General features: G+C 44.1%; 1 protein-coding gene across 1 annotated transcript in view; it reads left to right on the top strand.

Annotated features, from left to right (window-relative positions):
• Positions 1–14,410, top strand: part of LOC134398770 (sodium channel protein type 5 subunit alpha-like) — a 50,937-nt gene that overhangs the window by 1,769 nt on the left and 34,758 nt on the right. Inside the window, exons 2-9 of the mRNA XM_063126271.1 lie at positions 764–882; positions 1,394–1,504; positions 3,638–3,766; positions 6,525–6,616; positions 8,663–8,914; positions 10,825–10,888; positions 11,569–11,710; positions 13,894–14,091. Of these exons, the coding sequence (XP_062982341.1) occupies positions 764–882; positions 1,394–1,504; positions 3,638–3,766; positions 6,525–6,616; positions 8,663–8,914; positions 10,825–10,888; positions 11,569–11,710; positions 13,894–14,091 (1,107 nt within the window). The remainder of the gene's footprint in view (positions 1–763; positions 883–1,393; positions 1,505–3,637; positions 3,767–6,524; positions 6,617–8,662; positions 8,915–10,824; positions 10,889–11,568; positions 11,711–13,893; positions 14,092–14,410) is intronic.

The following is a 14,410-nucleotide window of genomic DNA, read 5'->3' as shown; positions in this document are numbered from 1 at the left end:
CCACAGGCCACTGCTGTTAGGTCAGCTGTCATTCCCTCCCTTCCTTCCTTCCTTCCTTCCTTCCTTCCTTCCTTCCTTCCTTCCTTCCTTCCTCCTCAACCCACTCAGACTGAGGCCATAGCTAGATCTAAGGTTTATCCCTGGATCGTCCAGGGGTCAAACCTGTTCATTTAGGTGACACACAGGGGATCCAGTGCTCAGGCAGGGGCAAACCCTGGATGATCCCAGGATAAACCTTAGGTCTAGCTGTGGCCTGAGTCATCAAGGGCTAGAAGTTTCAATCTATTGAACCACTTTCTTCTCCCCACAGCCTATAGACAGCCCTCCTGCTCTGCTCCAATCTCCTTTGCCAGGGATTCCCCCCTGCAACACAGGAGACTGTCAAGTCACCAGACGACACATCTTCTGCGGCCTCTCATTTCACTCAAATTTCCTCTCCTGGATGCAGTTCCCAGGTTTCTGCTGTTTCCCATTCTGCCCCCTTCCTCCTAGGGTCCTTGGACGTATGTCCCCTCTAAGGTCCCCTTTACGTTTCCCCCCCTCCTACAGATCTTGCACACAATGGGGTCTCCCAAGCCTTCTGGTATCTCCTCTGTGGCATGTGGATGGTACCACATTGGAGCCATAAAGAATGGTGCCCTGAGAATTGAGATCGCCCATTGGAGAGATGATGAGATATTTGGGGAAGGAAATACACTGTGTAATGTTAGCATCAATTGCCATATAATAATGTTTCCATTAAATGCATTTTTCCTCCCAACAGACATTTATGGTTTTGAACAAAGGGAAAGCCATCTTCCGATTTACAGCCACGCGGGCTCTGTACATCTTTAGCCCTTTTCATCTGGTCAGACGAATGACAATTAAAATTTTGGTGCATTCATATCCTTGATGTTAGGAAAAGCCTTTTTCTTCTTTCATACTTTGTTTAGAACATCTGTTACTGAGGCAGCATCACCCCTTAGGGCAGCCTTCCTCAACCTGGGGCGCTCCAGATGTGTTGGACTACAACTCCCAGAATGCTCCAGCCAGCTGCTGGGGCATTCTGGGAGATGCAGTCCAACACATCTGGAGTGCCCCAGGTTGAGGAAGGCTGCCTTAGGGGGAGATGGATGAGGTGACCTGGCATGTGGAGAACACCCAACACTTTATTGGCGGTCCTGCAGTTCTGTCCCATTCATAGTTGATTTATTTATATATTACGCATTTATCCCACCCAACAATCAGAGTCCATAGACATGATAAGTGCATGTGGACCATATTTGCACTTTCTGAGCAGTTGACACTCAATCAAAATGAGAAGAAACGCCATGACATTGGAAGCTGAGAATCTCTACAACAGATTTAATGTCATCTTTGCAAACTGTTGTTTTCCTTAACTCCTGTTGCTTACATTGTTCACCATGTTTATCATGGTGACTATTTTCACGAATTGCGTCTTCATGGCTCTTTCGGATTCGTCACAGTCGACCAATAATGAGACTTCCTCCAGCAAGTATGTCGAGTAAGTAGCTCTGATGATATTAATTCTTGGACCCAATTCTCCAATTCCACCATATCCTTCTAAAACAGTAGGTAAAAGATAGAGGCCTTAGCTAGACCTACCTGCTATCCTGTGATGGAGGAGGGAAGACCTCGTGTTGTGTTTAATGTGAGATCCCCCCTCTGTCTACATGTGACTAGCGACGACCTCAGCAGGAGAGGCGTCATGTCCACCATTTTAAATTTTTTTAAAGGACCAGCAGTGCACGAACGCTCGTGCGCTAAAGGTAAGTCCTTTTTAAAATGTAAATTATTTTCCCTGCTCCCCCCACTCTACCCCCGATGGGTGCAGTGCTCCTGAGGAGTGCTGCACCCTGTGTGCGGCTCCCAGCTCCTCGAGAGTAATTGCGTGGAGCTGGGTCAACCAGCAGCACCTGGCCACACATTCTGTGGTCTTGGGCTCAGCCCGGGACCGTGGAAAAACCAGGGCCAAAGGGGAGGGCTATATCCTGGGGCAAGGGAGGGATGATCCCTCCCTAATCCCGGGATCCCCTGTGTGTCATGTGGATGCACAGAGATGATCCCGGGGTTCGCCCTGGGATAAAGCCCCGTCTAGCTATGGCTATAGTGCATACACCTTATTCAGGGCAAACCATGGTGAATTGTGGCCTATGTATGGACTGTGAGTTTATTTCAGACTGGACTGCCTTTATCTTGGAATGGTTACAGACAATCATTTGCCATGGTAGGCAGAACACAACCACAGGAAGAGTTGGTTTTCTTTCGCTTCCACCATCCACCCATGCAATGAAGATAGTTCTGCTATGCCTGGCTTCCTGATCATTATGACACTACTTTATACTAGAGCTTTTCTACACAAGGCACTCATCATTTCCTGCTTACGGTTGTTTACGGGTCCTTTAGACAATGCCACGAGCCTCTAGTTTCGCTTCTGTTTGTAAACAGCACTTTCCACAAGGTATTTTTTAGAGCAAGGAAAATGGGATATTATCTTTGATGCCAAAAGAAAGTTTGATTTCCTCTTGCATTTTTGTGCTACTTTGCTGTACCACAGTGCCACCTAGAAGTTATGTAGCAGAAAAGCAGGAAAGGAAATACTCATGTATTGCTCGGATTTGACTTTAGTGATGAAAACGAAGGCAGATGAAGCAGATTAACACAGCCTCATGTAGAAAAGCCCTGTCTCAGACCTTTAGTCAGTCTATCTGAATATTGGCATTGACAGTGACTCCCCTGAGGTATTTCTCCAGACTGCTGCATAAAGACTCCCCCAGCTAAAGATGCCAAGGATTGGGTCCTTCAGCATGCTATACTATTGGCCTGTTGGGCCTGTTCAAGTGCAGAGGCTTCGAGCAAATTTCTCCACAGCGACTGACTCCTACTAAGCTATTATTGCTAAATGCTTACATCTTTTATTTTATTTATTTATTGATTGATTACATTTATATACTGCCCCATGGCTGAAGCTCTCTGGGCAGTTTACAAAAGTTAAAACAGTAAACATTAAAAAGTATACAAAATTTAAGAATTATCTACTAGTGCAGTTATCTGATTGAATAATTTTAAGGTTTTCAGTTGTTAATTTTGTATCTGTCACCATTTTGAAAGGGGGTTGAGCAGATATTGCAGTCTTGACAAATCTATTTGAAGAGGAAAACTTTCTGGTCCTTTGTATCGAGTGGATGAGTAACTTGTAGCAATCTAATTTAAATTCATAATCTAAAACCCTGGGGAAGAAAAGAATACAGATCTCAAAATGTACAAGGAATTGGGAACTTCTTCTTTTTTAATACTGATTTTCTCCCTTGGAGATTTTGACAGCTGTTTAATCCTTCTTATTGTCTGAAGACAGAATGGGACCACATTTTGACCTCATGAAAGCTCACTTTTCATTCATTTATATGGAACTGGTACAATGGCATACATTTGGGGCACAATCCTATGCATATTTAGGCAGGGGGGAAAATCCTACAATTCCCAGCATTTCCCAGCCAGTCATGCTGGCTGGGGAATGCTGGGAGTTGTAGGGGTTTTTTTTCTGTCTAAACATGCATAGGAAAGTATTGGAGTTAAGCTGGGCTACTTTCTTGCTTTCTTTGTTGACCTGTCTTCTCTCAATGCCTTTGCTTCCTAGGTACACTTTTACTGGCATTTACACGTTTGAATGTCTAATCAAGATTTTGGCAAGAGGCTTTTGCTTGAACGAGTTCACTTTCCTTCGAGACCCTTGGAATTGGCTGGATTTCAGTGTAATTTTGATGGCGTAAGTGAAAGTGCTTGCTTTTAATAAACCTGTAATTAAAGAATTGTTAGTTTCACCAATCTCCTGTTCAGGATTTGCCTGCAGCAGCTAAAAAGGGCAGTGCAAATTATACCCCCTCCCACCCCCGATGGGCACGGAGCTTCCCCTAGCCCCTTCCTATCTGGGGGCATTTTGAAGCCCCCTTTGCCCTTGTCCCACTGGTCCAGCGGAGCCAGTGGCCTGCCTCTGGGCACAGGTGTTGAGAACTTTACTCACAGCACTACTGCTGCTGCTGCTGCCAGCCTGAGACTGACCGCTGGCTTGAAGGGGGTGCAGCTTCTTAAAATCTAGCATACTTGGGAACCTCCGCCACCTCATTTACTTGCGAGGAGCTGGGAAGAAACTGGGATAGCTGCCCACATGTCCTGTGTTCTCTGGACGATCCTGAGACTGCAGGGAAAGTCAGAATGAAAGCCGCCCCGGCTATCCCTCCCTGCCCCCAGGATCCCCTGTGCATCATGTGGACACACAGGGATGATCCAGGGGTGACCCCAGTATAATCCCTCGTGTAGACACACCCACAGAGATGAAACTTGGCACCCTGGTAGCTCTTAAGTAGGACTTTAGCCATGCCAAGTTGGATGCAGATCCCTTCATCCCTTGATTGTTAGGATTTTTTTTTAAAAAAATCCCCCCTCCAACCATTCCCTACCTCATACACACACAAACACACACACACACACACACACACACACACACACACACACACTACAGATGCACTTCTTCTCCTCTCAAGAGAGCTTGTGGAAGTTTCAGAAACTAGAAACCTTCTACAAAAATCGATGTGTGGGACAAGAACACCCACCCACTCACTCACCCAATAACACACAAAGGGAAGCATGAGGTGGTACTCCAAGAAGCAAATAAAAGCAGACAGACACACACAGAGAAAAGGAAACCCAGCAAAGAAAGCTGGATCTGGCCATGTTGGGGGAGGGGGGAGGAGAGGTGTTCCTTCTAGTTCACCCCTGCCAAAAATGAGGTGCGCCCTTTTCTCTGCTGCTCCTTCTCCTTCTGAGTGCAGGAAAAGAAGTCGGGTGTGGGTGGTCTTGATGCACCTGCACCTTCTCCTTCAAACTGCAAGTCCAGCACCTGGGATCATTTTTCTTTGGTGGTGGAGGTTCCCAGGCATGCTAGATTTTAAGAGGCTGCCCCCTCCCTTTCAAGCCAGCAGGCAGGCTCAGGCTAGCAGCAGCAGCAGCAGCAGAGGTCGTGCTGTGGGTAAAGTTCCCACCCCCTGCGCCCAGAGGCAGGCCACTGGCCTCACTGAACCAGTGGGGCAAGGGCAAAGGGGGCTTCAAAATGCCCCCAGAGAGGAAGGGGCTAGGGGAAGCTGATGGAACTTCCCCATTTCTGGGACATTCAGTCAGCCTCACCTGCATTGTGAAAGAGCAGTGCTACGGGCTCTTTCTTTTATAATTTCCAATCCCTCCTCCTAAGCAATGTTATTGGAGGGGGGACGGGGAAGAGACTGTGGCTATTGGTTAGCCACAGATGTCAATCTCAAAACTACCCCTCTCTCGCCCCTCAGTGTCTTCTAATTTGGAAGTGTTCAGTTAGCCACTTATCAGCATGAAACGAGCCCTCAGAGCGCCTAAAAAAACCCTTTGGATACCTACGGATTCATTTGGGGCTCCGAACGATCTTCTAAACATACCGTGGGTTTCTGACGGTTTTGAAACCGCCCCCTAACTTCACCGCAATTTTGGAGGTCTGTCGGAACCCCGGATTTTCAGTGTGGAGCGCACACGCGTATATGCTACCAGAAGTCATATAGATGGCCACCGATTTGGATGGCTTTCAAAGGGGATTAGACAAATTCCTGGAGGAGAAGGCTATCAATGGCTCCTAGCCCTGATAGCTATGTGCTACCTTCAGTATCCAAGGCAGTCGGCCTTTGTGCACCAGTTGCTGGGGAACATGGGTGGAGGGTGCTGTTGCACTCATGTCCTGCTTGTGGGTTCCCCATGGGCAGCTGGTTGGCCATTGTGTGAACAGAATGTTGGAATTGATGGACATTTGGAGGGAATCTACATGTCGTACTGAAGGCGCTTGCGTGCGCCTCCAGTGCGCCATCAAAACGATGGTGTAGACGGAGAAAGAAGAGACAGAGGAAGAGGCGGAGGAGGCTGCGGCTGGGGAACCGGCCGCGTCCTCCCCGCCTCCCACCTGCTGCCGGGGTAAGAGCCACCCAGGTCAGAGAGCTCGGCGGAAGCGGAAGCTGAGCTCTCCGACCTGGGTGGCTCTTACCCCGGCAACAGGAGGCCGGCGGGGAGGCGGCGGCGGCAAGGACGCGGCCGGTTCCCCAGCCGCCTTCTCCTCTTCCTCTTCCTCCGTCTCTTCTTTGTCTGTCTACACCATCGTTTTGACGGCGCACTGGAGAAGCACGCAAGCACCTTCAGTACAACGTGTAGATTCCCTCCTGGTCCGATCCATCAGGGCTCTTCTGATGTTCTTGTGTGGGCCATCAGAAAGCCTGCACCCATTGAGGTGATGCATTCAGAAACATTCATGTTAAAACAATGCCCAGTTCCCTCCGTCTTAGCCAGGCTGATGATCTTTTCTAGCCAGTGAGTGAGAATTCAATGTAGCCCTTGTCAGTGTTGCTGTGATCTCCAAAAGAATCTATTTACTGTAGAGTAAGATTCTTGATCTCCCTCTGAATATATATGCCAAGAATCCTTTTTGTCTCTCACAAAGTCTCTTTTGGATTTTACAGATATGTGGGAGAGTTTATTGAACTGGGCAATGTTTCAGTTCTTCGGATGTTCCGGGTGCTGAGAGCTTTAAAAACGATATCTATCATCCCAGGTATGAAAGAATTGGCGCAATTTCTGAGATTTGCATGGGTACATTTGCTCTAGTTCAACTCCATGGTTCACTGGCATATCAGATGTGCATGTTTCAATAGTCTCTGTTTGTCGGAGACAGTCCTGTTATACCTGTCCCTAGTTTGCCTTTTGGGCATATATGAGGCATGACTTATTAAAATGTTGTTAGTATGGATTATAAGAGTAGTCATTTACCAGGATAAAGCTGCAGGAGTATAGTTAGAGTGACCAGATACAAAAGAGGGTGGGGCGCCTGCAGCTTTAATTGTTGTGATGAAGAGGGAATTTCACCAGGTGCTGCATGCATACAAACAACACCTGATGAAATTCCCTTTTCTAGACAACTGTTAAAGATACAGGAGCCCTGTCCACCTTTCCATATGGTGACTCTACCCAAGGCTGGACAAGTTATTTTGATACCCGAGGCAGAAAAAATACTACACGTGCCTCTCTCCTTCCCTGGCTGTAAAACTACAGTAATGATACATTAAGGGCATAATCCTTTCACCTTTAGACAGGAAAAACATCCTACAACTTTCAGCAATGCGGTGATGGCCACCAGTTTGGATGGCTTTAAAAGGGGCGTAGATAAATTCCTGGAGAAGGCTATCAAGGGCTACAAGTCCTGATGGTTATGTGCTATCTCCAGTAGCAGAGCCAGTAAGCCTGTGCTGAGCAGGGAGTTGGACTCGATGGCCTTATAGGCCCTTCCAACTCTTCCAACTCTACTATTCTATGATTCTATGAACAGTTGCTGGGGATCATGGATGGGAGGGTGCTGTTGCACTCATGTCCTGCTTGTGGGTTCCCCATGGGCGGCTGGTTGGCCATTGTGCGACCAGAATGCTGGAATTGACGGACCCTTGGTCTGATCCAGCAGGGCTCTTCTGAAGTTCTTAAATCAGTAGAATGTTAGTCGTGACTAATTTGTTCTGTTGATTTCAATGAATTTACTCTAAGCATTATGAATGTCAAAGAAATATATTCCTTGGAAGCGAGTTCCAAAACCACAGTTGCCTGACTGTATCAGCATTCCTTTTTGAGCTGTGACTAATTACTCTACATGTGCTCCTGTGCGCTGGTGTGCATCAGTAACTAAATGAAAGATGCAAACTGGAAATTATGACAAATTGAAATTGTACACTCACGGGAGTTTGAACAATATCCAGAATTCAAAAATGGAAGGATGGTACATTGTTAATGCATAGTCATAAATGTGATGGAGGGAATTTAACAATCATCCCAAGGTTACATTTTAATATGACAGATTACAGGCAGTCCAGCCATTCATCCCATTTGTGGGACAAAATGAAGAGGACATAAATGGACTTTTTTCTTACCAGTAGCCAGGGTCCAATCCTGGGCATCTAATCACATTATTTAATTATTTCAGTTATTAAATGCAGACGTTGAAAACAGCGCTCTTAAGGCTCAAAGGTCACTATATCCACTTAGTAGTATCCTTCATAGCAATTTCAGCTTTCAGCGTTGGGGCGACTCATAAAATCTTTGTTGATTTGTTTGTTAAATGAAATGAAGGTGCAACATTTGGTGCATGCCATTGGGAAAACATCTTTCAGTCACGTGTGGTGCAGCGGCTAAAGTGTCAGACTGGGAGTAAAGAGATCTGGGTTCTAGTCCCCACTCGGCCATGGAAGCCCACTGGGTGACTTTGGGCCAGTCATAGACTCTCAACCCAACCTACCTCACAGGGTTGCTGTTGTGAGGATAAAATGGAGAGGAGGAGGATTATGTATGTTGTCTTGGGTTCCTTGGAGGAAAATGGCGGGATATAAATGCAATAAATAAATAAATAAACTCTGACTTTCCCCAAGCTGCATCCATCACTGGTTTTCTTTCCATTTATTATCACCAGAGCTACCAAAGTACAGATCGTTCATCATAAATGTGATGAAATGTGATGTAACCCTAACACTAGACCCATTACAGTTCCCACAAATGGTTCTGCACATATATTTGTGTTGGAATTCATGTATCATTCATTCTCCCCCACCCACCCCTGCAGGTCTGAAGGTCATTGTGGGCGCCCTGATCCAGTCCGTTAAGAAACTTGCCGACGTTATGATTCTCACTGTTTTCTGCCTGAGTGTCTTTGCTCTCATTGGCCTTCAACTCTTTAAGGGACATTTGAGACACAAATGTGTCAGGAACTACACGGAATTTATCAACCAGAGCAAATCAGCAGAGTATTCCAATGGAACGTATTTTCTCGGTGAACAGAAATTACCTTCATATGAAGAATTCATCAACGCTGCAGGTAGATGGTCTCCTCAGCTCCTTGCAGAATAATGAGTGTGTTTTGCACCTTTTGTCTCCAGCTTTGAATTAGGCCTTAGCAAACAAGGCAGAAATTGCTGGCAGGTCTTATTATTGCCCATCTGAATGGTAAGAGTCACAGCTTGGTAGGTTTCCACTGAAGAATGATTGGAATCTGACTTTCAGATTTACAAATGCACTTCCAGGAATGATGTCATTCTAACTGAAACGAAATATCAACTCATTAGCAATATAATTCACAGGAGCCCTTTCTTTTTAGTGGGAAGAACCATACCTAAGTGTAGTTCTGTATTTTGCCTTTCTGGCTCTGCAATACATTAGTCATATCAAGATGCCAAGAACTGAATAGAATTCAAAATAAACATATATATTATTGTAGAGTGGTTTTGTTGTTGTTTGGGAGGCAGAAAATGTAACATCCTTTAAATGGTTCCTGAAAACATATCTTCTCACACAGACTTTCCCTGTAACTGTAACTCACTTTGCTTTTTTATGATATTTTTTTAACATTTAAAGCTTTATATTATGTTCCAATTTGCTGCATTTTATGGTTGTCATTGTGAACTGCCCTCTCGGGGCACATAGTTGAGAGGGCAGTTCACAATGACATATAGCTCTCAGACTCAGCTATTGGGTAATATAAAAAAACCTAATAAATAAATAAATAAATAAATAAATAAAATAAAATAGCTGAAGCTCTCTGGGCAGTTTACAAAGATTAAAAAAACATTAAACCATATGCAAAATGTAAAAACATTTTTTTAAAAACCCACAGCAGATATTATTATTATTATTATTATTATTATTATTATTATTATTATTATTTATTTATTTATATAGCACCATCAATGTACATGTATATAGACATCAATGTCTTTGTATACACAAAGACAACATACACCTAAAAACAACTTTGAGCAATCAGCCAAACTGAAAAACAAATCCAGGATCAAATAAAACTCATCACAGGCTACCAAATACCTAGGAAAAGAGAAAAGTCTTGTCCTGTTGCCCAAAAGATAGCAATGTTGGTGCCTGGTGGGCCTTGTTGGGGAGATCGTTCCATAAGTGGGGAGCCACCAGTGAGAAGGCCCTCTCCCTTGGTGCCATCTTCTGAGTCCCCTTCAAAATAGAACCTGAGATGTTGTTTAGCGTAGTGTGTGGCTAGGTTCGTATCCTATAGGTTTATTATTCTCCTAGGCCTGCTCATGAAATATAAAGAAATATGTAAAATTTTCTTTCTATACTGTGCCACTTCCATCCATTCCATATATTTTTCTACAATAAAGCAACGGATCTGCGGAATTTCAACCCCACCTCACTTGTGCTTTGAATAAAATTTGACTCTTTTTAAAAAGGGGGTCAGTTAAACTCTGATAAAAGTGAACGAGGGTGTGTGGGGAAATGAAACGTAGTGCACTCATGGCACTGGGGGTTTGAAATGACCCCGATATGGTTAAAAAACCCTCTCATTTTAAAGCACAAAACCTATGTTACGTTGATGTAGTGTTGAAGATAAATAGCTGATAGGTATCCAGTTAGTGTCCCATTTTTATCTCTTGCTGCAGGAGGTTCTAAGATGAGGGGAAAATTCAATGGTAAGGTAGCTAGTTGCCAGTATGAAAATATGTTGCTACTTTTGATTTTAAAAAAGACTCATCTCCTAGGATACAACGAGGGAAGGAAGTAATCCATGGAGCTGAGGAAAGGGGAGACTGGATGAAATTCAGGGGTAGAGCCGGAACAAAATTTGGTAGATCAGAACCAGATTTTCTTTTCAGACCCTAATGCTGCTCATCAAAACTAACTAGTTGGTATCACAACTGAATGTTTGGGAAACCTACCCATATTTATTATGGTCCTCCCCACCCTTTTTCCCCTCTTTGGCAGAAAATTACAAAATTAAGAATGGCACTGAAGATATTTTATTGTGTCGCAATAGTACAGACGCTGGGTAAGTGCACTTAATTATTGTTCATCTTATACATCTTTCCGTTTCTTTTGGTCGTTCAGGGAAACTTGCTGAATGTAGATTTCCATTGAGTTGAAAGGACAACAATTTATCATTCATGTGATAGCAAGTGGGAAAGGATTGTTTTCTTTTCCAAAGCAATGTTTCCACCTCTTTTTTAAATTTCTTCCTGTGACCCCAGTGGAGGCTGGTGGCTCCAAGGTCCACTTCAGGTTTCATTCAGAACCAGTCAGAACTCTGAAGATGCTATTCAAGGAGCAGAGGTCCTTCAGAGCTCTGACTGAAACCCGGAGAGGATTCACTGCCCCATTGACCTCGGAGCCACCAGCTTCCACTTGTGTGGCCCACACCCTCAGATTCATTTTTTTTTAAAAAAAGTGACCACAACGTGACCTCGCTCATAATTTTTCTGTGGTGAACATTGGTGAATGTGCCCCTTTGTGGCAAGATCTAAGATTTACCACAAGAGCTTCAACTTTCCACTGAGGTAAACGGCTGGATCGAACCGTTGGCCACAGAAGTTGAAGCCCTCATGGATAGAGGAACTGTGTTTTGTAAGAACAATCTTCTCGTTCCCAAGTGCTCCCATGTAACGTTGTAATTCCTCCTAATACTTGAACGTTGGAGTCTTTTTATCACTTAAAAAAAGCTATCGTTTGTAGCTCCTGTCCGCCATCCTACGTATGTCTGAAAGTTGGAGAAAATCCTGACTACGGTTTCACGAGCTTCGATACTTTCGGCTGGGCCTTTCTCTCCTTGTTCCGCCTCATGACACAGGATTACTGGGAGCGCCTCTACCAACAGGTATAGATTTCATTGCTTTTAAAACCAATTATCCTGGAAGGGTTGCTTCAGTCAAGAAAGCTATTAAGACTGATCTCTTCCGGCAGGCCTATCCAGTGGAATTTTAGGATGTTTTTTGGATGTTTTTAACAATGTATATATTTTAATTCAGTTTTATGTATCTTATATTTATTGTTGTTCCCCGCCTTGATCAAAATGGAGAGGCGGGTAAGAAGTAATTTTTTTAATCATCATCATCATCATCATCATCATCATCATCTTCCAGCTTCAGCTTAGCATAGGAATCTCGGAAGCCTCTGAGTTCAGAAGCTTTCCAAGCAGCGAGGGTATATTGACAGGATTGCATCCTAAAAGGATTATGATTCAATGAGATGGCTGTTTCTGTTCAAAATGGAAATGGCCAGAATTGTATCATGCCGAATGCCAGCAGAAAAATAAATAAGAGAATTTATTTATTTATTTATTTATTTATTGCATTTCTATTAGGGCTGTGCTCTGCTTCTCTTCAGTTCAGAGAAGCAGTAGCGAGGCGGCCTGATTCGCCTCCGGAAAAGGCGGAGGCGAAGAGAGTTCGGGGGGCTGCGGATCGAGGCGGAGAGGATCGCCTCCATCCGGAGCTCCGGACGCAGGTAAGGGGGGGAGGGGAACTCATCTGGCGCTGCTGCCGCAGTCCCTGAGGTGACAGCGATGGAGCCAGGTAAGGGGGCAGGGAGGAGGGAGGCTTACCTGCGTCCATCGCGGGCTTCAATTGAGGGCCCGGTTGAAGCCGGAAGTGAAGGCTGAGGCCTCTTCCGGCTTCAAGCTGGGGCCTCAATTGAAGCCTGCAATGACGGACACAGGTATTGGGGTGGGGTGGGTGGCTTACCTGGCGCCGCGGGCGCCGCCTATGTGGCAACGGTGGCAAAGCCAGATCTCACTCCGCGGAGCGGAGCGGGGAACGGGCGGATTGGCCCGAAGAGGATTGGGCCCGATCCGGATTTTCTGGTTCAGGCCACGAAGCGGATCAAGGGGTCCATGCACAGCCCTAATTTCTATACCGCCCAATAGCCGAAGAGAAAGAAATCACATTAAAACTGATTGATAAATGTGTAGTAGAATTTCTGGTGCTTTTAAATATTCTTTTTAATTTTTAATTTGGCTAACAAATTAGCGTAATTTGTATGGTTCTGTTCAGTGGTTCATATTTTCTATCTTGTTTCAAAGGCTCCCCCTCCCCACCCAACCCCCACCTCTATAATGGAGGAAACCTTGTGCCGGAAAACCATATCTTGGATCAAAAGCCTAACCAAAGGTTGATAATAATATCTTCTTTATGCTTTCATTTTTTTTTTTTTTTAATTTTTATTCATTTTCAACACTATATAAACATAGATAAACATTTCCAAAATATAACTGAAACTAACACAATAAGAAAAAAAATACATCAAATATCTGCTGCATACATATTGAATAATTGTTGAGTACAAATATCAAAAACTATTACATATGCCTTATCACTCTACAACATCTTCATTCTTAACATAAATGTGCACCCCCCACCTCGGGATCATTCTTGAGTCCAAAATCTAATCATTTCTTCTGCTGGTGGTTTCCCACTTCCCTTAGTAAACACGAACACTAGGAACTGTTTCCAGATTCCTTCGAACTCATTTATTTTAGTTACGCCTTTTCTCCACTTAATATTACATGTCAGTTTATCATTAATGGCTATGTCCCATACTACTTTATACCATTCCTCAATAGAATATTCCCCTTGGATCTTCCAGTTCCTAGCTATCATCAATCGTGCTGCAACCAACAAACTCGGAATCAGATTTGAAGATACAAATAGGGCGACAGAGCTGGGAGGGACTATGGAAACAAAGAGTGTTGAGAAGTTTATCAGTAAGAATAAAGGAGAATTATTTTAAAATTTTATGGAGGTGGTACCTAACCCCGGTTAGATTGAACAAGATAAGTGATCAACATTCAGCAAATTGTTGGAGAGGATGTGGGGAAAAAGGAACGTATTTACATATGTGGTGGCAATGCAAATATGTACAAAGATTATGGAAGATGGTGTTTTCAGAAATTGAAGAAATAGTGGGAATGAAAATAGAACAAACACCAAAAATAGCATTGCTGTCACTATTTGAAGATATAAAGTGTGGAAAAGGAACTATAGAGCTTCTTTATGCTTTCAGACGCTCAGAGCTTCTGGAAAGATCTATATGCTGTTTTTCATGCTGGTCATCTTTCTGGGATCATTTTATCTGGTCAACTTGATCTTAGCTGTGGTCACGATGGCATATGAAGAGCAGAGCAAAGCCACTATTGCTGAAACCGAGGCAAAAGAACGGAAATTTCGTGAAGCCATGGAGATGCTGAGGAAAGAGCAAGAGGTCTGAACATTGCTCTGTTGCTAATCTAAAATGTCCCCCATTTCCCGACAAATATTGCCCGAGGAACCTGCCCATTGTATCTCTGCTGATTCACTGTTATGGTCTTGCTTTTTTCTAATCTCTGTTGGGGCCAAATAATTTTTCTACCCTCTTTTTCCATCACGTGTGTTTGGATAATTCAATTAACTCACAATTGTGCACACAATGAAGGCTCTGGAAACTGTGGACTTTCCTCCCGTAGCATTAATGGTGGCCGTAAAGGTCCATTTACGCAAGACTAAAGGCACGAATAGTAAAGAACAACGGGGTGGGCTCAGGG

This window comes from Elgaria multicarinata, chromosome 1 (genome assembly GCF_023053635.1).
Source record: "Elgaria multicarinata webbii isolate HBS135686 ecotype San Diego chromosome 1, rElgMul1.1.pri, whole genome shotgun sequence".
Lineage (NCBI taxonomy): Eukaryota > Metazoa > Chordata > Lepidosauria > Squamata > Anguidae > Elgaria > Elgaria multicarinata.
Note: the sequence above shows the minus strand (reverse complement) of the source record. Positions and strands in the feature narration are given on the sequence as shown.